Here is a 27,927-nt window from a genome sequence, read left to right as displayed (position 1 = left end):
GTCCCCCAGCTGGAACAGATCTCTCTGCGGAGCCTGAGACAAACATGGATCAAGAAACTGTGGGCAACATTGTCCTGTTGGCCATTGTCACTCTCATCAGCGTGGTCCAGAATGGTAAGTAAGGGAGCTCCTACCCTTGAGGAACTCAAGGGCCATTTGGGTCAGCTCATAGTGTCCCAGGCCTGATATTTGCAGTTCTCTTTCTCTGTGTAAGCGCTTTTGCCTTATCTGTATTTGCTTTCTTTTTCTTTTTTACTTGAGCATAGAGGGAGGAGTGTGTGCACCTTGGTGTAGACTTGGCCTTTTCTTTCCTGGGCTTTCACTTTGATGGGGTGACTAATCATGTTGGCAGACCCTGGGGTAGCCACCTGCAGACTTCCCCCAACCCTGCTGACATGTCTGCACCCAGCATTTTAGTTTTTAATGAATGCCACTGCAGGGGTGGGTGGAAGGCAGGAGGCCTAGAAAGACAAATGATATGTTCATTCTGATGCTGGGCTTAACTCCATGGAGCCAGGATCACCTGCTTTGCAGGCTGAAAAGAAAGTACATTGGATAGGGGGTAAGGAGAAAAATCACCTTATTGTTTTACCTATAAATTGCTCTCTTCTTAAAGAAATGTATTTTTCCCTCATTTGTTTGCTTCTGGGGGTCACCTGGCAGTATTCGGGGCTTAACCCTAGCTCTGTGCTCAGGGATCACTTCTTGTGGGGTTCAGGGGTCATATGCAGTGCTGGGGATTAAACTGGAGTCAGCTGTGTGCAAGGTAAGTACCCCACGCCCTCTACTATGGCTTTGGCCATGAAATATATTTGTTATAATCCTCCACTCCACTCTATGCAGGTTTTAAAAAGCATGGAAGTTTTTTAAAAATATGCGGCATATCCATAAGGAGAGCAAGGGAGGATTTTCTTGTTTGAGGTCTATATTTTCATGAACTTGTTAAAAAAATTACTTTAAAGAACCAAGCAAGGTCGCCATAACTGAAAAGGGGACAACTGTATAAGAATTTCTCCTAAACCTCTGAATTCTGATTACTTCAGATTATTTTTATAGCCTTCTTCAGTAGCTTCATATATTGCAGTTTATTAAGAGGAATTTTTAAAAAAAGGTAACTACTAAGGGCAGCTGCTATAACTCAGTGGAATGTGGAATGTTTACATACAGTCCCACTTTGGAAAGTTGAGCATGTAATCAACTTGGGATATTCTGCTATCCCCCTTCACACACACACAGACACACACGCACACACACACACACACACACGCACACACACACATCACATGCACACACATGAGCAGAGACTGGTGATTTAGGCATAGCATAAAGCTTTCTGCCAACCTCTGTACTTCAGGCTAGCCCAACTGAGCTCTGAGTAGGTTCCCTCATCTGGAAGAACGCTTTGAGCTTTCTTTTATGTACCATGCCTGGATGTGCTCAGGGGTTAGTGCTGGCTCTGAACTCATGGATCACTCCTGATGGGGCTTGGGATACCACATGGGATGCCAGGGACCGAACCCATGTTGCCCATGTGTAGGCAAGCACCCTCCCTGCTGAACTATCATTCTGGAACTTTCTGACGCAACATTTTCCTACAAGATCACATGCACTGGAACTGCAGATGAACAAAGGACTGCTTTAGACTGCCATTTCCTCAAGCTTTGCTCTTTCTTTTTTTTTTTTTTTTTTTTTTCCTTTTGGGTCACACCCAGCGATGCTCAGGGGTTACTCCTGGTTCTGCACTAAGGAATCACTCCTGGCAGTGCTTGGGGGACCATATGGGATGCTGGGAATCGAACCCGGGTCGGCCGCGTGCAAGGCAAACGTCCTACCCACTGTGCTATTGCTCCAGCCCCGAGCTTTGCTCTTTCTATGCCTGGACTCCCCGTGCCTGGGAAATCAGCAGGCAGGTATCTTATTTAATTTGTGCACATGTCTGGGGACCCCGCTCTGTTGCAGTCTGTGTTGGCAGGTACAGTAGGTGTAGCAGTAAATAAGATGCAGTGGGAGAAGATAAGCAGGCTAGAGAAGCAGGAAGCTTCTCTGCTATTTTAATTAACTCTGAGGTTATCACTGCAGATCAACTTTGAAGAGTTCAGAAAATACGCAAAACTACCCATATTTTTCTCCCCACCCCACCACCTCTTATCTCCCCAAATGCTACTCCTAGCCCTTTTTGTTAGTTTAAGGACATATTTGCATGTTGCTGCCAGGCACCATGACACTTTGTCTTTGTCCCCAAACAAATAAGGCCTTGTCCACAGGAGTCTGGGTGCTGTGGTCTTGGTTAAGTGCTTATGAGCCTCATTTCCACTGGGGAGAAGCTAGAAGCAGGCCCACCTGCTGGAAATTCCTCCTCTGCCTCACAAACATTCTTTAGACATCAAGCTCTTGTCAATCTGCGGCCTTGTTCCAGCCTGATCCAGCCCAACAAAGATCAGGAAAGGCAGAAAAGTTGAAAATCTCTCCTGCCCAGGATCCTTAACTGGATCAGCACAAGACCATCTTTCCAAGGAGCCAGAGAAGCATGTCCTAGGATTGGTAGCCAGGGAGCCCGGCTTCTCTGCCAAGATGCCAGCTGTTCTGAGGTGAAGCAAACCTGGGCAACACAGATTTAGAGACAGTGATTTCTGCAGGAAACCAAACTAATTAGGATGGTGAAGGGCAAAGGGTGTGAAGCCTGCCTGAGGAGCAGAGGGACGAGGTGCAGGAGACTCTTTTTTTAGTACTTTGCGTTATAAGGAAGGTGGTGGGAATTAGCATCCTCTCTCCTCTACAGGAGGCAACCTTCTCAGTTTCTTTCCTCATCTGAAGCCCAGAAGAGAGACCCTATGGTCCCACAGGAAGAAGTAATGGTGAGGATTATAATAACAAGGAAGGAAACAAGACTGAACCTACCCACTGAGGGCAGGTTGCTAGTACCTGCCCTCCTGGCGATTGCTAGTATCCCCCTTCCAACTATATGCCCACAAAGAAATCTGCTCCCACCATCTGGGAGATCTCACAGCAACCTGGACTGGGCTGGGCTCTGAAACTAGAATCACAGGGGTTGGAGTGATAGTACAGTAGGGAGCGTGCTTGCCTTGCACACAGCCAACCAGGGTTCAATCCTTGGTACCACATATGGTTCCCTGAGCCTGCCAGGAATGATCTCTGAGTGCAGAGCCAGGAGTTAGCCTTGAGCACGGCAAGTGTCACGCCCCCCTCCAAATGAAAACAATAATAATATTAAATATCTGCTCTTTATATAAAAAATAAAAATAGAATCATGGACTTGTAAAGTTCTGTACCTGTGAAGTACAGGCACCAAATTTATACCACTTTCAAGAGCTTCTTCCTGGGTTCTCCAGGGTTGGGGTTTTGGGGGCTTTCATACCCCACTGAGCTCTCCTTCCCATCATTGGGTATAATGAGAGTTTGCTTTGTGCCAAGAACAGTGCTCATGCTGGACACAGTACTAGTTTACTTAATCCTTGCATTCTCAGAAACATCTACTATGATTCCAGTTTCACAGATAATCCAGGTGTGATGAGAATAATGGTGGATTATTCCACAGCTAGTAGTGGGTGCAAACATATTTCAGAGTATGCTTATACAACAAGGAGTGCCTCAAATTTGTTCATTCAAGCACTCACTACTCAGGAAGTGTTTTCACTGACTTCTCTGCAGCAGCCCTACTCCTGCTGGAAGGATCTAGACCAGATCTGCTGCTTTGGTGTTACCAAGTCAGTGTGATCTTCCTTCTCCAAGCAAATACTCCTCGTCTGAATTGGTTTCTAGAACCTTGGGTCAAGGGTGAGGTCTTCCTTTATTCGAAGATATAAATTGATTCTTTCTGTGGAGGGAAACCATTTCTGAAACCTACTCACAAATTCTGTTAAAGTAATCCATGCATGAGTTAGTCCTTTGAGTACTTGTATCACCCTGGAAACTCACATTTAACTCCGGGGCTATGAACATTTCAAAATCTTTATATTCCATCCTAAAAAGGCAATTTTATATTTCTGGACTAGAGTTTCATGAAGTTATAGGTGGAGTTATTCATGACATTGCTATGTGATATTTGAAGATTCTGCATGAGATAATACAGGGGAAGTGGCCAGCAGGGCCTCGCATGTGGTAGATGTGGACTTGTCTCTCATTGCATGCCTCTCTTTCTCTCTGGTTTGATCTGATGTTTGAAGTTTGCCAGGATACACGTGTCAACAATTTCTGCATGCACTGTTTTTGTAACAAGAGTCAGTGGCCAAGGGGACCAGAGGGGTCTGAGGAAGTACAACTCTGCCAAGTTCAACTTAGAAGAAAGAAATCACCCCTAGTGGAATGTTGTACTGAGGACAGGTTTGGGTTTTGTCTTGTCTGAAGGGTAGGAGAGAGTTGAGTATCTTTTAGGGGATAGAGGAGGCAAAAAAGAGATCGAGGTTCAGGAAATGGGCAAACTGATGAAACGATCCCACAGAGGAGGGGGCAAGGCTATGTACGTTTTGAAAAAGAGGAAGGAGGTTACTGAGCAGAGAGCGGAAGAAGAAAGGCAGGCTTAGAGAAACAGGGCCAAGCTGGGCTGCTGGCTATAAAAGTTACCCCAGATATTCTTCTCAGTATCCTGTTTACATATATTGAGGCAGAGGATGTCACCTTGGGTTCTGGAAAAGCAAGGATCAGAATCTTGCCCTCACTGTCAGAAGAGATATTCAGAGGGGCTGGAGTGATAGTACAGCAGATAGAGCACTTGCCTTGCATGTGACCAGCCTGGGTTCAATCCCTGATATCCCAATGGTCCCCTGTCATTGCTAGGAGTGATTCCTGGGCAAGAATCAGGAATAAGTCCTGAGCACCTCTCAGTGTGGCCCCAAAACTGAACAAAGAAAAATATATTCAAAGCAGACAGGTGCTTTCCCAAATCCTGTGTAGCAGATTGAGCCCTTGCATGGTGAGTCAGAGAAGAAATACATGCTTGCATGGTCAACTGGATTTGAATCTTGGTGCCCAGTGACATAAGTCTGAGAAAGTTATTAGACTGCCTGAACCCCAGTACCCTTGTCTGCAAGTCCCACTGTGCAGGGTGTGGAGGCCGCAAGGAAACCCTGTCTTGTGCCTCCCAGAGAGCCTATGGGGTGACCCCTTCCTGTAAGCTGGTTTGGTGCGATGACATCAAATTGGACATCTCCTAAGTGAAGGAAGTTACTTTGGCTGAAAAGAAATCCAGGAAGAACTTTAATCATAGGTGCAGTTGACAGTTGAGAGGGTGACATGAAGCTGATGCAAAGGAACCCCAAGGGTGGGTCCCCGACAACCACACTTTCAACTCACTTTAACTTTGGAAATAGAGTTAAAGAAATAAAGCCAGAGAGGATGGAGAAGAGAGAACCTCACTCCCCTTTGATGCTTTGTAGATACCCGCTTTGACGCTGTGTGTCACCCCCGCCCTCACTCCAGCCAGTCTCCTCCATCCTCTGCCCTGGTCTGGCTCTTCCCCCTGCCCCCACACTAAGAACAATTCCTGCCCAAAGGGGCAGCCACCAGCCACACCTGCCAAACCACAGCACACTTTCCTCTACGGACTTTGTTTCCTGCAGGTGCTAGCCTGTCTTTGCTTTCCTCACCAGAACACAGGTTTTTTGAGTGCTCCAGGTCTTCGCTTTTCATGCCTCCCATGTCTGCCATTATACATTTGACACGCTGAACCCTAGACCCTGTCCCTGTGACATTGCATTTTCCTGGAATGGGGTGATGCAAGTGGGCCTCCACCTTTTCCCACTGATTTTGTTCCTTGCTTCCTCTGATGATGTCTCCTGCCTTCTCCATCTGATTTTCTCCTTCATGCCACTCATGTCCTCTAGAATTCCTCCCAACCACAGCATATGTGGTTGCCTTTGACTCTCCAGAGATGAGTTCTCGCTCAGTCCCAGCGAGCCAAGGCCTTTCAGCAGTGTGTGGTTTCCTTCATCCATTTATCTATTTCCTCGGGCTGGCAGACCCTTGAAAGTAAAGGGCTGGGGGCGGTGTCTTATTCCCTATGGGGATTATCAGAGAGTAGCTGCTGAATATATAGATTTTCCCCTAAAGGATATTTGTTGGAGCATAGTTAGGGATGTTTGGGAGGTTAGAAAGCTGCTGAACTTTCTAGTAAAATAATAGAGGTCCCAGCTCACGCATGTACCCATGATAAACCAAATCCAAACCTTTCCCTCTGGCAGGGTTCTTTGCCCATAAGGTGGAGCATGAAAGCCGGACCCAGAACGGGCGAAGCTTCCAGAGGACGGGGACACTTGCCTTTGAGAGGGTCTACACTGCCAAGTGAGTAATTGCAAACCCTGATACAACTGACAAGAGCATGGGGTCCACCACTGGACTGAAACCCATCCAAGAGGCTGCATGTCTCTCTGGTCCAGCATGGTTCATGCTAGGTGGGCGGGTCTTCCAGAGTACCTTGAATTAGGCTCCAGGACGGGCTCTATGTAAATGTTCCAAGGAGTGGAACTAGGGCCAGAGCTCACATGGCAGAACATATGCCTTGTGTAAATCAGACCTGAGTTTGACTCAGCATGGCATGCCCCCACACTCTGTAGGCCCCCTGCTACATGCACCCCGCTCCAGCATTGTCTAGGAGTGGCCTGTGCCCCCTGAGCACTGTTGGGTGTGGTCCACACAAATGGAAAAGAAAGGAAGTGGGGAGAGTTGTTTGGGTTGGGGACATGTGATAGCCACAGTCCCCACCCCTTTTCATTGGTCCAGACACCTGTCACTTAAGTGAAGGAGGGAACCAATTACCCAACAGTCTTCACGAACTGGCCAGCATTTTCGGGGACAGCCGGACGTTTCATCATTTTCATCAGGTAGCAGGTTCCTTGAGCAACCCTACCTAGAAGAGAAAGAACAGAAGTGCTCCCTGTCCTCCTTTACTTTCACAGGACATGCTGCTGCAGTGATGGTGCCATGAAGGTGCCGTTTGGCAGGCAAACTCTCAGGGGGCTTGTTCCAAGAAACAGTCTTCTTTTCTGCAGAATGCATCAATATTTTTTTTTTGGAGGGAAGGCCCACCCAACTGTGATCAACACTGACTCCCTACTCTTAGGTGCTCAGGGGACCCTATGTGGGGCCAGGGATGAACTGGGGTCAGCCCCATGCAAGGCTTGTGCCTGAGTCCCTGTCCTACATCACTGTCCCTGAAGAATGGTGGGCTCGTGCCTCTATCAGCTCTGTGCTTTCCTGTGCCTGGAACATGGAGGCCTTCAGAAAGCAAAAGATTTTCTGTGACCTAACCAAGGCCAACTAGCCACTGGGAGGCAATTCTGGGATCCCCAGAGATCTTTCCACAGGGGGAATCATGGCTGCCAGAAACACACACTTTAAAGAGAGCAATAATGGCATGGGCAGATTCAGGGCTGAGAATTCACATGGAATCAACAGGAGGCTCTGAGACCTGCTGGTTGTGGAGGAACAGGCCAGGCCAGCTGGTTTCTGTCATTTGCCCCAGGAAACGGAGCAATCTCTGTTCCTTAGAAGACATGATGTGGCACTACCCAGGTGCCAGTCTTCAAATTGCGGAAGGGCCTTTGTTGCTGGTTGTGCTGTGTCATTTGAAAGAGGGGGGTGTGGATTTCCTGAGTCAGAAGGAGCTAATGGGAGCAGTCTGGGTGGGGTTATTGCAGTCTGGGGGTCCCAACTGGGGGAGCACTGCAGCCCAGTTTCCACAACCTACATTTTTCTTAAGGTTGAAGGCCTAAGAAGGGACAGAGAAGCATGGGCAGGAAGATGCTAGAGACAGGTGACCAGAGGACTTCTGTGAGTCACCCAGACACTGCTGAGGTTCTGCTACTAAAACGACTTCCTCCCTGATGCAGCTAACAATGCTCCATGTGTTGTGGCTGGTTACCAAGGGGCTGAACCAGGAATGCAGTAGGCAGCTGCTGGCTGGCCAAGCTGGCAAGCTGGTTGGCTTGCCTCGGTTAGGAGGCTTCTAGGAAGGGCATTGTTTGTTAGTCCAGAGGGCTCATTTGTTAGCCATTTAGTCAAGAATTTCTCCCAAAGCACCAAGAGGCAGGCAGGAAGAGCTGTGAAGATACAAGAAAAGAGCATGGATTTGGTCTAGTTATCTGAAACATAAGAGATGAAGCATCACTCGTTTATAAGGCACAGATTGAGAATAATCTGGGCCCATAATTTATATGAGCCCACTCCTGCCATAGACTGGCATGATGAAAGCTTTTGGTTGATGGGGTGTGGGATCATGAATGTTTAGCAACAATAACTATAAAGGAAACACAGCATAAAAGATAAATGGTGTGGGTGGATGAGAAGCCTGGTGCCAATATTTTTTTTTGTCCATACTTGTCAGTGCTCAGGGCTTATTCCTGGCTTTTGTGCTCAGGGTCTCTCCTGACGGGAATTTGGGACCGTTTATTATAAACCCCGGTTAGCCAAGTGCAAGGCAAACTCTTATCCACTGTTTTATCTCTCCAGCCTTGGAGCCTATTTTATTTTAGCATAAACTATGACAGTAAACAAGTACTTCAAGAGGTTGAGGCAGTTGAAAAACAGGCATGCCAGCCAGGCTCAGTAGCTCAGACTTGGTCTCAGTTTATGGTCCAGCTCACCATCTCCTCTGAGAGATAAAGGAAATCTAAACCTTGTCTCGTTATCTGTGTGTGTGCAGCAGAGTTCACAAACCTCCTCCCAGCCTGTGAGCATGACTAGAGCAGTCAGTGTGGCAATGTCTGCTTGTTTGAGAAACATTCCAGTTGACTGCCCCAAGATCCTGCCCCTTGAGTGTATAAGCGCAAGTTGCAAAGAAGAGCTGAATATCGAAAGCTGTTTCCCCTCCCCTGCAAAATGTGTTCTTTAGATGACCAGCTCATGAATTCTAATAAATAAAATTTTGCTTGTTTGGGGGCTACATCTGGCAGTACAAGTTCTGTGCTCAGGGATCACTCCAGGAGGAGCTCAGGTGACCATATGGGGTGCAATAGATTGTACAAGGGTCAGTCACATGCAAAGTGAATACCTTACCCACTGTACAATCTCTCTGGCTCTGTTTCATGTGCTCTTAAAAGGTGTGTCAAAGAACATGTTCTGCACAGCAGAACTTTATTTTCTTTTTGGTATTTGGGCCACACCTGTCGATGCTCAGGGGTTACACCTGGCTCTGAACTCAAGAATCACTCTTGGAAGGGTCAGGGGATCAAATGGGATGCCGGGAACTGAATATGGGGTCAGTGATGTGGAAGGTAAGCACCTTACCCGCTATATTACCCCATAGTTTCCCAAAACAACAAAACTTATTTTATTTTGCACAAGAACCTTACTGTGCAAAGAGATAGAATGGTTCTTGGTGGTCCAAAAAGGGTGGTCTAATCTAACTGTAGACCTTGCCTCCTACATTTTAAAAACTTTTTTGCATCTTGAGTCACACCCAGCAATGCTCTGGGGTTAAGCCTGGCTCTCCACTCAGGAATTACTTCTGGCCATTCTTGGGGGACCATATGGGATGTCGGGGGTTGAACCTGGGTTGGCTGCGTGCAAGGCAAATGCCCTACCTGCCATACAATTCTCCAGCCCCAGCTCCTCCTTTTATGGTGCCTAGCCAGGATTTAGCACTTCACAGAACACATTATGGAAAATATCATCCTCATGTCCCTTCTCCCATCCACCTCTAGAATCCACTCTAGACTCACTTCTAAGCAGTTAGCACTTGTCATATTATCTGAAGGTGATAGATACATTAAGTTTGTTGATTAGTATTGGTGCCCTTTTATGGTATTTACTTACTTAAAATTAGGCTTAACTAAAATTAATTTCAGTAATTCTCTACTACATTCCAAAAGGTGAAGAAAAATGAAAGGTAAAGTAACAAGGAGTTTTTTTCCCTCTAAAAACATTGACAATGCAGGGCATCGAATTGAACATAGCACGGTAAATTGCCTCAAAATCAGCTTAGCAGCTCAGTTAGGCTTCAAGGATTGAGAACCAAAATGGGTTTGTCAGTTTAGCTTTGCAGAAAAAATGGCACAAAACTCTTTACAAAAGAAGATTTGCAATAACAATAATTTGTCAGTAGGAAAGACATTTCCATTGGGATTTAGAGGAAGAAAAACATTGAAGCAATAATAGCATTCATATATTGAATTCTTACTATGAGTCAGCCTCTGCTTTATTTCATTTTCTTCTCGCAACAATCTGGGGAAGTAGTTACTAATTTCTCTAACTCTATGGAGGATAAAATGGAGGCTCAGCAAAGTGAGGAAAGAACCCACATTCCCATTGGCAGTGATAAAATGCACCCTTTGGAATAGAGACGGGCTGTGTGGTGCCCAGCTGATGGGATGCCTGGCACTGATCGAAGGACTGAATTCTGTACTGCAGTGGGGCTTTGTCGTGCAGGGACACGTGCACATGGCACTTTGGGGGGAATACACAGCAGACATCCTCAGTGGAGAGAAGGCATAGGCTTGAGCCAGAATTAGGGCAGAATAGAATCTGGGAGAATTCCAGAAATCCTGAGGAGGCGACTATGTCCCCACAGTTGGGAGAGTATTATTCAACTTCAGGTGATGTTTTAGTCAAGGATCATGTGACTCGAGATCATAGGCTAGCATAATTGAATGGCTGATTCAATGTAAAATCACTGGGCAGTTTTCTCTGGTGAGTAAATCCTTTGGACAATAAACTTCAACATTTTGCTAGGGATATGGTTTAGTGGGAGACTATGTGCCTTGTATGAGACTGAGAGTTGGATACCTAGTACCGCATATATTACTATTGCTGTTGTTTTGGGGGCTACACCTGGCAGTGCTCAGAGCTTACTCCTGGCTCTGAGCTCAGACATCACTCCAAGCAGGCTCGAGGAACTGTATAGAGTACTGGGGATGGAACCAGGGTTGGCTACAAGACAAATACCCTACCCACTATACTATATACATGTATATGTATGTATATATATACATACATATATATATATATATTCTTTTTTGGGGTCACATCCGGAGATGCACAGGGTTTATTCCTGGCTCTGTACTCAGGAATTACTTCTGCCGGTGCTCAGGGGAACATATGGGATGCTGGGAATCAACCCCAGGTTGGCCACGTGCAAGACAAAAGCCCCACCTGCTGTGCTATTGCCCCAGCCCCTCTACCCACCATACTATTGCTCCAGCCCTTCACTACTGGATATGGCCATTGGCTCTGCTTGTGCGATTCTCAGTGCACCGGTAGCCACACAGTCCTGGCATCTCTGCAGTCTGTGGTCCTTGGTTGCAAGTGATTTCCAGCCATAGCACAGCCTACTGTATGAAAGTTCCACAGTAAAGGGTGTGAGCCTTAGAGAGCACCCAAACATAAGGGATCCACAAACACTGTGGCTGCCAATGTGATCTTGGGCAAGTACATGTGTGACCACCCATCCAAATGGTGCACGTGTGAGGGCCCTGTCCTGTGGAATTCAGACTGGCCATTAGACTAGGAAAAAGGAGGATTTTCCAGAAATCCATGATTGTTATAAGAGGGGGCTCTGCTCTCCCAGATCCATGTGCAGGACAGCACACAGTGTCTCTTACCTTTGATTGTCATTGATTTTTCAAGCAGTTCCTTTTTTTTCCTTTTTGAGTCACACCTGGTGATGCACAGGGGTTACTCCTGGCTCATGCACTCAGGAATTACTTCTGGTGACTGGCTTGCTAGAATGTAGATTTCCAGGGTCCTGACTGGAGAGTTTTGGGTAACGGCTGCATTGTGTGTGTGTGTGTGTGTGTGTGTGTGTGTGTGTGTGTGTGTGTGATATGTTTGCGGTTCTAACCAGTAATGGTCAATTCTGATACCAGTGAAACCGACCACATTAGCCCATTATCTCTCAAGGTTGACTGGATCTTAGAGTCATTAGTGACCAGGTGAAGAATTTAAGCCTAGAGAGAATGCTGGGCCAGTAGTTAAGGGCTGGTTAATGTCAGGTCAGGGACTAAATCCCAGTCTTGAGTACTTTCTGATCTATTGTTTTGCTCCTCCAAGTTGGGCTGATTGTCTATGAATGGTCTTGTTGATTGTTCTGATCAAGAGTGTATGTGCCCCATGAGGACACCCAGCATTTAATCTAACATAGTCAGAGAGGTAATAAATCTGGTTTTGGAATTAAACTGACCAATGGTGTGGAATCTGACTGTCCTACTTCATAGCCTGGTGACCCTGGCCAAGTTCTTCAGTTTCTCCAAACTTCAGTTTTTTCAGGCAAAACATGAGAACAAATTTTGGTAGACAGATTGTGCTCCTCCTGCTCCCCTAACCCCCAGGATGTTCATAATGAACCGCAGGAATTAGATCCTGCTGCATGACAAGGAAGGATGGGGGGATGTGAATTGAAGGTTGCTGAGAAAAAGAAAGATTTTTTTTCTTGGAAAGAGAACAGCACAGAATTATTTTATTTTATTTAAAACTTTAAAAAATGGAATATCCTTGAGGTAGACCATTACAAAGCTGTTCATGATTGGGTTTCAGCCAGACAATGATCCAGTGCCCATCCTTCTGCCATGTACATTTCCCACCACCAATGTCCCCAGTTCCCCCCCACCATCCCCAACTCTCCCCCCACCCCGCAGCCTGCCTCTATGATGGCACTTTTCTTTTTTCTCTCTCTCCTTTTATGCATTATGATTTGCAAAACAGGCATAACAGGTCCTCATGTTTATTCCAGATGTTCAGTATTTCATCAGGAAGATAAGGTTGGAGTAGCTTTTTAACTGGGTGGAGTGTGGATGTGACTGTCGAGGTTTCCAGAAGTACTGGGAGTTAGGGGGATGTAGCTCATCCCAACCCTGAGAAAGCCTGGAGACTTCAGTCACAAAACCTGCCCACCCAAATTTTCAGCAGATTATATCTCAATGAGGTTCGTCCAGGTGGAGTCCGGCTGGGAGCATGGCGGTGACTTTGGATTGTGGAAGCAAGCGGGGGCTCTGCTTGGGAAAGCACCACACTGACCTGCCCCCCTGTGATTTACCCTGGTCTGTTCAGCCTTGCATGGCTCTGAGATTAACTGGAGCTTTTGATCTCTTTTGAGATTTACTTATGGGTTTCTGAAGCAAGGCCAATAAATGAGTTTGTATGGCTGAGCTAGAGGTGGTTTGTGGGCATGGTTCCCACATCGCATGGTTTTGGCTATTTAAATTTTTAGGAAACTTGGTCCTGAGTTGTTGGGGTCTAGCCGGAGTCACAGTGGCAATTATGGGTGTCAGGAAGTATAAAATCACCATCAGGCTGTTGATGCACTGGCTCTGCAGGTACAGGTTGATTTGCTGGTGTCACTGCACCTCGAGAAAGAGACTTGATGTGAGTTTATCTTTAGTGTTCAGTGTGATCTCTGGGCTTCCTGAAAGTGGAAGGAGGAGGCTGAGAGGCAAGTGCTGGAGCGCTTCTGCGGTAAGATAGAGATGACTGGCCACTGTTCAGGGCTTGGAAGGAGTCCAGGTGGGACAGACCGGAAGATGGATTGTTTCCTGGGGCTTCCAGAAGAACTGAAGTGATAGTAGCACATTGATTGGAGCTGATTTCACACTTCTGCCTCCAGACTACAAACCTGTGGTTCTTATTTTTTGTTTTGTTTTAAGGGGAAGGAGGTACACCCGACTGAGCTCAGGGCTTGTTTTAGCTCTTTGCTCGGGGTTCACTCCTGGCAGTGCTTGGGGAGCCATATGAGGTGCTGGGAATCAAACCTGGGTCAGCTGTGTGCCAGGCAAGTGCCCTACCTACTGGACTATCTCTTTGACCCTAATTTGTGTTACTCTGAGCCCATGAGCACCTGGCTACTTGTTCTCACCATAGAAAATGCATGCAGTCCCCATGTACTTATAGGACTGTGGAGAAGTCGGAGGAGGTCAAGGGTGAGAACCTTGACACAACACCTGGTGTGAAGTGAGAGTTCCCTGGGGCTGGGGAGGCCTGAGCCAGCACCTGCCTTTGCATGGCTCCAAGCGAGCACCAGACTCTTGGTTTCTTTTCTGTGTTGATTTCTTTTCATTTTACAGTTTGTAGCTCACTCCTGGTGATGCTTAGGAAGAGAACCCAGGTCTCCTGTGGGTAAAGCACGAGCTCCCCTCTTTGAGTCACCTCCCTGTCCTTGGTCTTGGTTTCTTAATGCTTATTTTTTTTTTTAAATTTTTTATTGAGTCACCAATGCTTATTTTTTTTGGGGGGGTGGCACACCCAACGTTGCTCAGGGCTTACTCCTGGCATTGTGCTCAGGGATCACTCCTGGTGAGTCTTGGGGGAACCATATATGGTGCCAGGGACCGAACTTGGGTTGGCCATGTGCAAGTTGCATACCCTGCCCACTGCACTATCTCTCCAGCCCTCTTTTCTTTATCTTGTCAAAGTTTCACCAAAAAAAAAATACAATTTATTTTTTGTTTTGTTATTGGGCCATACTCAGCTGTATTCAAAAATTACTCCTGGCTCTGTGCTCAGGAATGGCTCCTGGTGATGCCCAGGGGACTGTATGTGGTGCCAGGGATCCTACAGGAGTCAGCACGATCTATCTGGCCCACACAGTGCAGTCTGTGTGCTCAGCCTGGCCTGCGTGTCTGTGCTGACTTGTGTGTCTGCTACCAGAGCCGACTGCTCCATGTGCCTGTCCTCTCCCACCACCCTGCTGTCTGCAGTGCTCACTTTTCAATTCCAAGAAGCACTTTGGCACAAGCCAGGGGCAGGAAGCCTGCCAAGGCGAATACATCAAGAAACCGAGTCTCTGATCAGTTTCATCGAGGACCGGAGCAAATGGATTCTGAGGGCGCGTTTGCTCTCCTCCGCTGTCTGTTGCTGATGGGGCATCTCTGTGGTTCAACAGGAGCAGAATTATGAATGGGGTTTGCATGCCCTGCCCCATCGTGATTATTCATTTGGGGATTTGGGTCATTTTCCCCCCGACTGCCCTGTGATAAAGGTGTTTTCTGACCTTTCTGGAACTCCCTTCTTTTTCCACAGCCAGAACTGTGTGGATGCGTACCCCACTTTCCTGGCAGTGCTCTGGAGTGCGGGGTTACTCTGCAGTCAAGGTAAGTCAGTCTTCCCTTTGTTCTTTCTCTCAAATGAGCCTCCGGGGAAGGTTCAAGTGCATGCCTTTGTTGGAAAAGACTTTGCCTGACCTCTAGCTCCCTTCGTGGAGCCCCAGAGAGGTGTGTCCCCCCCCCCCACCCCCAACCCTCAAGGGGCCACGTTTCAGGCAAGGCTCTGTGACTGAGCAGAGCAGTCCTATAATGCATCGCTAATGCCTCTTCCCTGGTGGCTAGGAGAGGTGGTGACTCAGAATCCTTAAGCAGCCTGTGCTCAGGTACAAGGCTGTGATCACTGAGCACGCCCGGGGGCTCTATGCTGGCATTGCTGGCAGTTGGCCCTTCTGCAAATCAGCTTCCTGTGTGGTGGTCTTTCTCTGGGTCCGGCTACAGAGCCACCGGCTGGTTTCCATCTCCTTTGTGCAACCCACAGTTTTGACTTTGGTGGGTTGAAACTCCTGGAGTTGATTTGGGATGAAAGAGAACCCAGAGTCATGCTTTTGGGTCCCCTCTCGGGATGAGCTATATGTTTTGGCAGGAGCTGGGCACAAGCTGGTCGCTTCTAGTTTGTGGCCCAGCAGGGGACCTGTGGAAAGGCCATCCGTAATCTCTAATGATCTCTCCCACCCTTGTCATCTTCATTGCCCCATTAAACTAGGTGGAGGAGGGACCATTTCCTTGGATTGCCTTTGAGGGACACTTTAGTTCAGAGAGAGAAGGAACTGGTGTCTGGTTCCCAGCTGGTGAATAACTGGATCAGGGATAAGAGCCCAGGTCTTTCCAGCTAAATCCTGGCCTTTCTGCTAATTTCATCTTATTTTATTATGGTATCAAATACCTACTGTATGCCAAGATTTGTTTCAGGGTCCACAGTGATAAATGAGAAAGAGACGGTGGCGAGGCACACAACTGTTGTGGGCCACTGAACCGTAGCAAACGAGTGAACCAAGAGCTAATTGCTGAAGCGAGAGCACCATGAGGAGATAGACAGGATGCAGTGATGGAGAGCGGAGGGGAAAGGCAGCAGAAGCCACTTCAGAGATGCCATGTGGCCTCCTGGTGTGCTCCGCATGGCTGTCAGTTAGCGATTTATTTTCCGCTCTCTATTCTGAGTTAAATAAGAAACATGCCTGGCATTACTTGAAAAATCAAGTTGAACTATGCTTATACTTAGGAGTAATGAGTCTTTTCTGCCTGAGATGACACTTGATAGAGACAAATCTAGCATTGTTCCAGCTAGATAAATACAGAGAAAGTTTGAAGATATTTCAAAGCCCTGAAAAATATATATGTTATACCCAAACAAATTGGCATTGCCAGGAACCAAAAGTGTCCATAAATCCTGTTCATCATTTCTTATTGATGTAGACTGTGCACTTTTTTACATGGGTCATACCCAGTGGTGCTGGGGGCAGATCCCGGGAGTGGGGGCCTGGCAGCTCAACTGCTTACAACTACAGAGGTTCAGGGGCTCACTAAGGGGTCACCAGGGTTACACTCAGTGATACTGAGGATTGGGAGGTGCTGAGTATCAAATTCAGGGCCTCATCTATGTAAGACAGTTGTCCTATCACTCGAGCTATCTCTCCAGTCCAGTGGAATTTTTATTTTGGGTTGATGCTCAGGGACTACTCCTGGCTCTGCTCTTAGGAGTCTCTCCTGATAGTGTTCCGGGGACCATATAGAATGCTGGGAATCAAACCCAGGTTGGCCATATGCAAGGCAAATGTCCTACCCACTGTGCTATCTCTTTGGTCCCAGTCTGATAACATTTTTTTCTGGGGCCATACCTGGCAGAGCTCAGGGTTATTTCTGGCTCTGTGTTCAGGAATTACTCCTGGTGGTGCTCAGGGTACCGTATGGGATGCAGGGGAGCAACCTGCACTCTGTCTGCTATACTAACTCTCTGGCCCCTGGTAGAATATATATATATATATGTACATATATATATATATATATTTTGCTTTTTGGGTCACACCTGGCGTTGCACAGGGGTTACTCCTGGCTCATGCACTCAGGATTTACTCCTGGCAGTGCTCGGGGGACCATATGGGATGCTGGGAATCGAAGCCTGGTCAGCCGCGTGCAAGGCAAATGCTCTACCCACTGTGCTATTGCTCTAGTGCCCCCCGCCCACCCCCAGTAGAATTTTTAACTGTAAATAATCTGGGAGATCATTCTAGTTCAAATCTAAAACCTTCAGTTTACAGAGCAGAAACCCAAATCTCAGAAAGACCAGTGGTTTGTTTCAGGCTTGGTGTCTGAGTATGAGCCTATGACACGGCACCAGAGAAGACCCAAGTCCACATATGGGGAAATGATGCCTGTTTCCACCCATGACCTCTTGCAGTTCAAGCCCCCCTTAGTTCTTATGGAAAGAGGGGTGTAAATCAGAGCAGCACCAGCTGGATGTCACAAACCAGTGAAAACTTTGTCCAAGACAAAATGAGAATGTGACCATTTATGACTTTCAGAAAATAAGATGAAATCAGATGTCACTTCACTATTTTCGGGGCTGGGGGTGGGGTGGGGAAACGCGCACTTAGTGGTATTCAGGACTTACTCCTGGCTCTATGCTCAGAGATCACTCCCCGTGAGCTCAGGGGAACTTATGAGATGCTGGGAATCAAACCTGTGTCATCCACATGCAATGCAAATGTCCTACCCATTGTACTTTTGTTTAGGCCCCAGGAGCCATGTCTTTTGTGTGTTTGTTCCCACATCTCTGATACCTAACAGTAATATTTCAGGGGGCCATTGGAATCGATGATGACAATCTTGAGTGACCCATGGAGGGAGTGTGACCTGGCCGTGACTCAGATTCCTAAACCTCAGTTTCCTCATTCGTGAGACAGGACCATGCCTTGTCCAATAGATAAATGTCCATAAAGCCCTGGATGTGATGCTTGGCATAAATCAGAGGGAACCTTATTCGTGACCCACAAAACGGCCATGTCATGTAGTTGAACTTAGCAATAAAGTCCAATAAATGCTGCCGCTGATGGTGCTGCTGGGGGTGATTTGGTTTGGAATCAAACCTGGTCAAATTGCCTCTCTCCCTTGCTACAGCACTCTGACTGGTCTCATTCATTTTTCCTGAAAGTCATCATAGAGCCAAAGGCTAACAAAAGACCCCTGTTCTCAGGGAGCTCTGAGTCTGGGAGGCGACACTGGGAAAACAGCCCTTCCTGGAGCCTCAGTCACTCAGTACTCCTGCCTGGTCACTGACTGGGTTGAGCACCTGAGTACACCAAGTGCTTGGGGTCCTTTGTAACTGTCAGTGGTCAATGCAGTTAATTTGGTGCTTGAGGAGCGCCAGGAGTTTTAAATGCAGGAGGCTGTTTCTGCCTCACCATAATTTCTGGTTAATTCTCTACTTGAAGTTAATCTTTTCCCCCAATACACAACTGAGCACCTGACAGTACTACCCCTCCCCACTACCCCTCCCCCCAACCCCAGACAAGCAATCCCTGTGAATCTGCATTTTCTTACTCTCTGCTGGAGACATTTGGATTTTATAGGGCTACTTGGGGTGAGGCTTATGGCAGGTCCTCAAAGGGTAGAATGCAAAGGATAGAATGCCAATCCAAAGACTCCCCTTCTCTAGAGATCTTTTCAGAAAAGCAGCAACTGTTCAGTTTTCTGGATAAAGTTGGCATTGCCTTATCTATAGGCCCAGAAAGGGAAGGCACACTTTTTAGAGAACACTTATTAATTGATTGATTGATTAATTGGGACCACACCTTGTCTGGCTCTGTGATGAGATATGACTTCTGGTGGACCTGAGGGACCATATATGTTGCCAGGATTAAATCCAGATGCATGTCATGCAAGGCAAGTAGCAGATCCATTGTACTGTCATTCTGATCCCATAGGAGAACTTTAAAATTCAACTCGTTACCCCAACACTCACTGATAGTCTTTTGGGAGGGGCCAGGGAGCACACCTGAAGGTGCATGGGCGTCTCTATAGGAGATGCTGGGGGACCATTCCTTTTCCTGGGGGGTGGTTGAAACCTGGGGCACTTGCATGCAGAGTCTGAGCTCCAGCCCACAGAGCTATCTCCCACTCCACCAGCTGATAGCCTCAGAGAAACCCCTTTGGCCCTTGAGCCTGAGCTTTACTTCTGGAACTAAAAACCACGATTCTGATCAAGTTGAAAGGCTTCAAATTAGAAGGTGGATATGAAAAGAGTTGGTTAACACTAGCACAGTAAAATCACCTTACTCTTGTCAAGGGGCTGAGATTTCTTCCAGTCTGAAATTTTATGCTGAGTTAACAGCATCCCTGTCAGAACCCAACGCCTCTGCACCCACATGTTATTGTGTCATTACAGGTGTTCATTTTGTTTTACGCATGTCTGTGCTTCTCTTGAAGTAACAAGGAAATTTTCCTTTCTCCACCTAGCACCTGCTGCCTTTGCTGGACTGATGTACTTGTTCGTGAGGCAGAAGTACTTTGTTGGCTATCTTGGTGAGAGGACGCAGAGGTAGGCTGTTGGTTTTGAAGAACCAAAGTGATTCACACGTTTGAGCACAAAGAACAATAATGTTCCTGAATAGTCAACCTAAAATGTGGGAGGTGAAGGCTGACTCAGGTTCCTCACCCTTCCCTCCCTCAACTTTGAAGGCTCTGAAAATGTAGCAGGAGCACTTGGTTAGATTTCCTGTTAAACGAACTCTGCACACAGCACTGGGCTCACAAAGGATGCTTTACCTCTGTGCTCTGCGCCTTCCTTGCAACCCCACACCCTCCACTCCCACCCAGCAGAGTCTGGGGCTCGAATAATGGTCTGTCTGGCTTCCTCCCACCCCCCAGTCTCTGGTGAGTGAAGCCTTTCATTGTTTTCTTAGAGAAATGAGAATGAAGGCTTGCACCTTGTGATAAGTTCCCTTGAGTAACAGATCTTCCGGGGAGAAGCAGAGAGAAAGTTGAGAAAATAAGATGCAATGAGATGAACGAAAGGAGACCACATAAGGCCACCACCACAGCAAGGCAGCACTTCCACTGTTCTTGCACCTGAGCTGGGAAATCTGAATTGTTTTGGATGGGGGAAGGGCACAGCCAAAGGTCCTCAGGGCTTACTCCTGGATCCATGCTCAGGAATCACACTAGGTGATGCTCAGGGGACCCATGTGCAGCTGGGGAGAGAATCCTGGTTGGGCACATGCAAGACCCTGCCTGCTGGACTATTTTTTCAGACCTGAAAAGCTGGAATTTTGTAAATAAATGATGATGCAGAAGATATGCTCCAATCCCAATGTGTCCTCTGGTTTGTCAGAGATTAGACTTTTGAATTTACCGAATAAACTCCAGAATCAGGATAGGGTCTGGGGAGCCTTCCCCCCCTCCTCTTCCTTTCCCTTGTCTCACATCCTTTGCTGTCCTTTACAATCACTCTCTTCCAGAATGGGCTCCCTGCCATAGCTTCCTTCAGGAGTGACAGGTCTCTATCAGGGGACCCAGAGGCCTGAGCTCATTGAATGGGGGGGTTAGATGGTGAGCTGCAGTGGGAAGAATGAGTCCTCACCACAATCTCTTCACTGCCTGAAGCTCTGAATTCCTCTGAAACCACAGTTCTGCTTTCTCCCTTAGCCTTATCAACACAGTCCTAAGTGTTATTTTTATTCTTTCCCACCTCAGGGGGCCTCTATTCTACTAGTCCCAGTTGGTTTCCTGTTGTGAAGAGGGGAGAGGACAAGTGTCTCTTATTAGAATAAATAAAGGGTTCTGCTCTCTTGGGCTGGATGTGTCTCTCTCCCCTAGAGACTCAGGGATTTGACAGGGTCATCATACTCTTCTGCCACTGCTTCCTAAGACCACGAAAGGGGCTTGATTTCTAAACCAATCTGTGAAGCTTAGAAAATTGTCTTATTTGCCAACAGATTTTTCATTTCAAAGGTTCCCAAGGAGTGATCAGTTGGTAGAAGTAAGGACTAGGCTATAGACTGAAAAATCTTAAACTGCTCAACTTCCCTGGACCCCATTAAAATGTAAATGTAGTGACCTCTTAAATTTCCCCATCATGATAAGAAGAGGTCCACCCTGAACCCCTTAACCCACTCTCTGAATTGGTTCTAACCATCCTCATTCTTGAATCCCTGGCATTTACTTTTTCCTTTCCTTCCTTCCTTCCTTCCTTCCTTCCTTCCTTCCTTCCTTCCTTCCTTCCTTCCTTCCTTCCTTCCTTCCTTCCTTCCTTCCTTCCTTCCTTCCTTCCTTCCTTCCTTCCTTCCTTCCTTCCTTCCTTCCTCCCTCCCTCCCTCCCTCCCTCCCTCCGTCCCTCCCTCCCTCCCTCCTTTCTTTCTTTCTTTCTTTCTTTCTTTCTTTCTTTCTTTCTTTCTTTCTTTCTTTCTTTCTTTCTTTCTTTCTTTCTTTCTTTCTTTCTTTCTTTCTTTCTTTCTTTCTTTCTTTCTTTCTTTCTTTCTTTCTTTCTTCTTTCCTTATTTCTTTCTCTCCTTTCTTGGTATTGAGGGCCACACCTGATGGTGCTCAGGGCTTATTCCTAGCTCTGCATTCAGGGTTTTTTCCTGGTGGGGTTTATGTGTGTGGGGGGGCACATGTGGTACAGGGGATCCAACCAGCTGCATGCCAGACAAGTGCCTTGCCCCACTCCACCCTCCACCCCCATCATCCCTCTGGCCCTATGGCATTTACTTTAAATCAATCAGATACTCTTTCCTGCCTAGACTAAATATGGCCTCAAAAACCATTTTTGTTCGTTTGTTTTTGGTCCACAGCTGGTTATGCTTAGGGCTACTCTCTAAGGTGTTTGGGGGACCATGCACTGCTGGGGATCAAACCCAGGTCTCCTGCATGCAAAAGATGTTCTCGGCTTGTTGAGTGCCCTTTCTCTGATTCCTTTTTATACTTTCAAACACATATTTCTGAGCAGATGTCATCTATACAAATTGCATTTAGTAGGTGAAATGTTTAATTCTCATCTAGATTAAAATAAAACGCTAGGTGGACACAAGTTGGAGGTGCTTCATGTTTAGGTCCAAAGCAATTTTCAGCTGTGTCTTTTATTTTATTTTTTATTTTCTTGGTTTTTTTTGGGGGGGGATGGGGGTGGGGGGGGACACACCTGGTTCTGATTCTGCTCTCAGGTATCACCTCTGGTGGTGCTTGGGGGACCATATATATTGTCAGGGGTCAAACCAGAGTCCATGGGGTGCAAATATCTTAATACCTGTACTATCTGTCTGACCCTCAGATGTGTCTTTTAGAAAAAACTTGCCAAACTCTTGTCTGAGTCCTAATTATTTGTTGTAGATTCCTTTCTTTCTCACCTGCCCACACTGTTGCATCAAACTTAGACTTAGCAGGTGCCTTTGGCCTTAGAATCTGCTTTATTTTTCACCTCACTCAATTCTGGGGAAGACACTGTTCACTGAGACCCACCCCCAGAGTCTCTTCTGGGGCCTCCAGTCCTCCTTGCTCCTGTCCCACCCCTTCTGAGTGACAGTGAGCTTCCTGTCTGCTGGGGGTGCTGTAGGGAAGACACTTCTCTCGTCCCCACTGAAGCCCCTTCCTCCAGGCTCCTGAGAGCCCTCAAGTCTTAGCTGTTTTTTTTTCTTTTTGGGTCGCACCCAGCGATGCTCAGGGGTTACTCCTGCTTTGCACTCAGGAATTACCCTGGCGGTGCTTGGGGGACCATATGGGATGCCGGAGATTGAACCCGGGTCGGCTGCGTGCAAGGCGAACCCACTGTGCTATCGCTCCGGCCCAAGTCTTAGCTGTTTTTACTTAGCTTTTTTTACTTTTTTTTTCACTTTTTACTTAGCTTTTTTACTCCTTTTTAGGAGTTTCTGGTTCTTTTTTTAGCCCTTTAACCTTCTCCTTGACCCTTCACATTAGTCCATATTAACGAGGTAGCAGTTAGCAATGAGTTTGAGCTTCTTTCCCATTCATTCTGAGCTGCTCCCTGGGACCCTTCTCAAGGTAGTTGGCATTAAACCACACAACGATTTGCCTTCATCAGATGATACTAGGCTGCCCCCACTTCCTGTCCCCCAGAACCCTGACTCTCCACACAGTCCCTGCTGAACAACTCTTGGTATTTGCAGCTCAGTGGTGGAGAGGACCAAAGACTGGCAACCCTCGAGCCCCAGAAATTCAGCTTTCCCTGACCCCCCTCCTCATTGGCTCACACACTCATTCACTCAGCAACCATTTTTGAACATTCATTATTAGTAGCCACCTTCTTGGATGAAGGTACCAAGACAATCACCGAAGGGATGACAGTAAGTGTGACAGTCCTTAGAAGGAATTCTGGATGCTCCCTAGAGTCCATGACGTGGACCAAGATCAAAAATATCATCCTACAGAAGTCACAATGGGCACAGATTTTAGAAGAATGGAACCCATGCAACCCACTTTTGTCTTAAGGTCAAGAGTTCAGTCTCTGGACCACCCTTTAAGCATATATGATGGGGTGATTTGAGCACGCTGAAGAGGCACATGCTTTCTTTGGGACATTCTTGTGAGAATATCAGTACCAAGGCTGGAGTTTCTTAAAGTGAAACACACCAGGTAATTGTACCAGAAATGAATGAAGTGCTTATTAAAATACAGATTCCCAGGCTCCACCCTGGAGAGACACACCCAGAACCCTCAGGACAGGGGCCCAGGAAGATCCCAATGTTGATTTTGAAAGCTGCATAGTTTTGGATTCATTGGAAACTATTCATATCCTTCCTGTGAGGATGATTCAGTGGTTGGAGAAAAGGTGTAGAGGATCTGATTTATTGGAGATACAGTGGCAAAGAAAGGTGACAATATGGTCCTCTTACAGAAATTAGGATTTTCATTGCCTTTAAAGTCACCACATTGAAAGTGACATTTCTTTATAGAAAGGACAGGATTTTAAACTCCATATGGAGTGTTAAGCTTGTTTCTGCTCACGTTGTACTCATTTTTGGGCTAGGTAGGAGAGGGTTGATGGTCCCTCCTTTGTGACATGATGCTGGGACTTAGGCCACTTGGGTCTGTTTTTCCCTCCCATGGCACAATGCTCTTTCTAGAAGATTCCAGGCACATTGGAGATGAGAATTGGCCTATATCTCCTTTCTTTTTATGTTTCTATGTAGTTTTGTTTTGTTCTGGAAGCAAGGTATTTTTTATTGAACAAAACTTACTTAGAAAGATGTGTGTGTGTGTGTGTGGGGGGGGGAACAAGAATATGAGCTTGAGGAGCAAGCAAGATTTGTGTCCAAGAGAGAGCACAGGCATGAAGAGCTGGGCTAGGTTTCTACATTGCTTTTATGCCTGGGTGGACACTAAATCCAAAATCTCTATGATCTGATGGAGCCCTACTAAAGTCAAGGTGGGTAAGAGCAGGCCCCCTAGTTACAGGCATATGAGGCATATGAGTCCCCACTTTGCCTCTTTCTGCTTAGTGACCTTTCCCAGACCTGCCCCCTGTCTGTCTGCTTTCAGTTTCCCCATCTGGAAAATAGGTCACTAATACCTCACAGGTGGTTCTTAGAACAGATCATGTCATAATAATCAAACACTTAACCCTATGGATGCTCAATACTTGAGTTCTGACTTTCCCAACCACTCACAGAGAGAATGAAGGATTCATCTTTAGGAAGCAAGTGAGAGCGGTCTTGTTTGTTCCAAATGTAGTTCTGCAGAAGCACAAGTCTATGGTTCCATGCTACTACTTTTCTCTGCCGCATTTCAGGCTCTCAGCAACAGTACTTGAGTCTCACCTGCAGGCACCAGCTGCAGCTGCAGGACCATTGTCTACTTCCAAACTGAGACTTAAAAAGACCTTGAATGAAGGGCCTAAACTGGGTGTCCCTAGTCCCATTTTGCTTTCAGGTGACAGATTCTGCTTTACTTCCTTTCCACATACCCTTCAGAGCCTGGAGTTCTAGACCCTTAAGGGGTCTGTTTACTTGAGTGTGGGGGGGCTATATCTTGAGTCCTTCAAGCAATCTTTACTGGATTTAAGAACCCCACTATTTTTCTTTTTATCACACTGCTCTTTCATTCTCCTCTACAGATTAAGCTTGAGTCTCTTCTAAAACAATTTTGCAAGTCACTTTGTCTTGCTTCTGTCATGAGCATATGCAGTGATCTCATTCACGAGATAACTAAATCACCTCTAGATTTGACTTTTCCCAATTGAAATTCTCAAAACCCACTGTCCTCTGGCTAAAGAATAGCTCTTTCTTGGGCTCTTTTCCTATCTTACCAGTATCAGCCGGTAACTGTATTCATTCCCAAGGGTCATCACAATCAACTGCCACAGACTGGGTGGCTTAAGCCACAGAGATGCACTTCCTTTCATTTCTGGGGACTGAGTCCAAGACAAAGGTGTCAGCCCTGTTTTATTCTGCAATCTCTGCCCTTGACTTGGATCTGGCTTTCTTCTCCCTGTGTCTTTACCTTATCTTTTGTGTGTATATATGTATGTGTGTGTGTGTGTGTGTGTGTGTGTGTGTGTGTGCAGCTATTGAATTAGGGTCCCCCCTGTGGCTTCATTTCCCTTTTACTAACTCTTTAAAGAACCTGTCTCCAAGCACTCTCTCATTCTGAGGTGCCTCCAGTTAGAATATCAACCTGGGAATTTGCCTGGTCCCAGTTCAGGTTCTACCCCTAACCCTTGATGAATCTCTCCCTGCAAGGATTAGCAGGTCTCACTCCATGAGTGTGACAGTGGACGGGAAGCCAAGGACAGAGGCACAAGCTCTCCATAAAGCAAGAGCATTACGGTGTTGTACTTGTGGTCTGAACATGCATTCCTGTGTTTTGTGTTCAGTGGAGCTACCTGTTGATCATCCTTGATTTCTAAACTTGGCAATACTCCGGGGTTACTCCTGGCTCTGAACTCAGGAATTACTCCTGGTGGCGCTCGGGGTCCATATGGGATGCAGGAATTGAACCTGGATGAGCTGCGTGCAAGGCAAACACCCTACCTGCTGTTCAATCTCTCTAGCCTGCAGAGTTACATTCTGAGCTTTGGGAGTTCCCCTCAAAGGGATCAGATGTCGACCGTCAGCCTTGTGGAAGCCAAATTCTGCTTCTAGACAGACTATATGCAGCAGCATTAGTTCACCCGCTTAGCTGAGCTGGTTGTCCTTGCAGAAAAGGTCTTTTCCTCTTGGCGTTTGCTAACAGCCTCAAAGAGCCCTTTGTCTGACCTTGCAAAGAGGCTGGAGCTGCAGATGCTGGCCACAGGCTCCACCCTGGCTCACAGGAGGGCTCTGTAGGAGGTGGGAGGAAGGGTGCTGTGCACCAGGCGGTCACATATTACTGGGGAAATGCCTCCTGACCCCGGCTGATGAGCTGCCTAAGCAGTTTAGGATTTAGAGGTTTTCAGAGGAGAATATGAATGTAGTGAAGCCTTTCTCCCTCCGTTCACTTAAGAGCCTGTCTCCCGTTGCTGGGGGGGTAGGGGGCGGGGGCAGCTCTCATTAGTGTGAACATGAGTTATTCTCCGGCAGCCTTGAGAGAATAGATTGCAACCTCCGATGCCAGAGCACCTTTTAGCTTTCACCAGCCTTATTGGCTCATTTAAACCATGGCTTCTCACAGGAGGTACTTACAGGCTCGCATTATACACAGAGCTGCCGGCGCAGCACTTCCAGGCGCCCCTCCAGAGAAGCAGCTGCAGAGGATCTGAATGAGACGATGGGGTTCCAAACACCCAGTCCGAATGCCTGGTGCCCAGTAGAAACTGCCACTCTGATGCCCTCGAGAAACTGGGGGGGCAAGAGTGGCTCATAGTAAAGTCCCACAGCCAAGCCCTGGATTTGATGGGTTTTGAGGTCCAGGCTCGGGTAGCCTGGTTTTGAAATATGTTCAGTGACTAATAATAGCTCAGACACTTTCATTCTTCATATGAAGTAAATGGTGCATTCTCGAGTAGAAGGAGCTATAATTTAAACCCCATGTATCTCAGAGATAACATTTTTTGTTAAATTGGCTTCATTTGTGCCGCTTCCACAATTTTCTCTCTCCTTCTTTTTCCAGCACACCTGGCTACATATTTGGGAAACGCATCATTCTGTTCCTGTTCCTCATGTCCGTGGCTGGCATTTTCAACTACTACCTCATCCTCTTTTTCGGAAGTGACTTTGAAAACTACATAAAGACAATCAGCACCACCATCTCCCCTCTGTTGCTCATTCCCTAACTCTCTGCTGAATGCAGGGCTGTTGCTCTCATCTAATCAATACCTAGATATGCTCATAACTCAATCCTCTCAAGGATGCAGGTCCCTTTAGATAGCTGTAAATCTAATGGCCATCTGGGCTTGCCAGCTGAAGTTAACCTTGCTTTTCCTGGAAGAAGACAGCAGCTCGGTTCCTTGAACATAGCTGTGGCCCCAGAGGTGTGAGGCAGACCTATGTTGGCCTTTTCTTGGCGCCCATTGCTTTATTATGACCGGGTTGGTGGTTTCCTAAAATAAAATGCTGAGACATAGTTTAGACTGCTGATTCAGTTTATTACTTTTTTAAAAAATGTGGGTATGTTGCTACAGTTGAATAATTTATTTTGTTTTGTATATTCTAAATAGTGAAAATAAAATATACACTGTCCTCACACACATACCTGGAAGGGAATTCACCCCAATGTAAAGTGTGATTATCTCTAGGTGAGCAGATTGGGTTTGCATCTTATGCTCTGCTATGAATCTTCATGTGTGATTTGGATTTTCTTAATGAGACAGTGAATACCATTCAACAGAAAAACAGAAGAGATACAACTATAGTTCTGTGTTTTCCAGGAAGTCTTTCTTAACTCCAGATGGTCCCGAGTTGTTTCCCCCTCCTACAACACACAGGCACAACCCCAAAACAAGCACAGTATAAAGATATTTATTAGTGTGTGTGTCATTCTTCACCACTAAATCATCAACTCGTGATTGAGTTTTGAATAC

General features: G+C 46.7%; 1 protein-coding gene across 1 annotated transcript; it reads left to right on the top strand.

Moving 5' to 3' along the window:
* ALOX5AP (arachidonate 5-lipoxygenase activating protein) lies at window positions 1–27,453 on the top strand. The gene is made up of 5 exons (XM_004604545.3): window positions 1–114; window positions 6,198–6,297; window positions 14,962–15,032; window positions 19,437–19,518; window positions 27,018–27,453. The coding sequence occupies exons 1-5, from the start codon at window positions 45–47 to the stop codon at window positions 27,178–27,180; spliced, it is 486 nt and encodes a 161-aa protein (XP_004604602.1). The 5' UTR covers window positions 1–44; the 3' UTR covers window positions 27,181–27,453.
* Window positions 27,454–27,927: the final 474 nt, after the last annotated feature.

The sequence above is a fragment of the Sorex araneus genome, chromosome 1, assembly GCF_027595985.1.
Source record: "Sorex araneus isolate mSorAra2 chromosome 1, mSorAra2.pri, whole genome shotgun sequence".
Classification (NCBI taxonomy): Eukaryota; Metazoa; Chordata; class Mammalia; order Eulipotyphla; family Soricidae; genus Sorex; species Sorex araneus.
The sequence above is the reverse complement of the archived record's forward strand: the minus strand, read 5'-3'. Positions and strand labels throughout refer to the sequence as shown.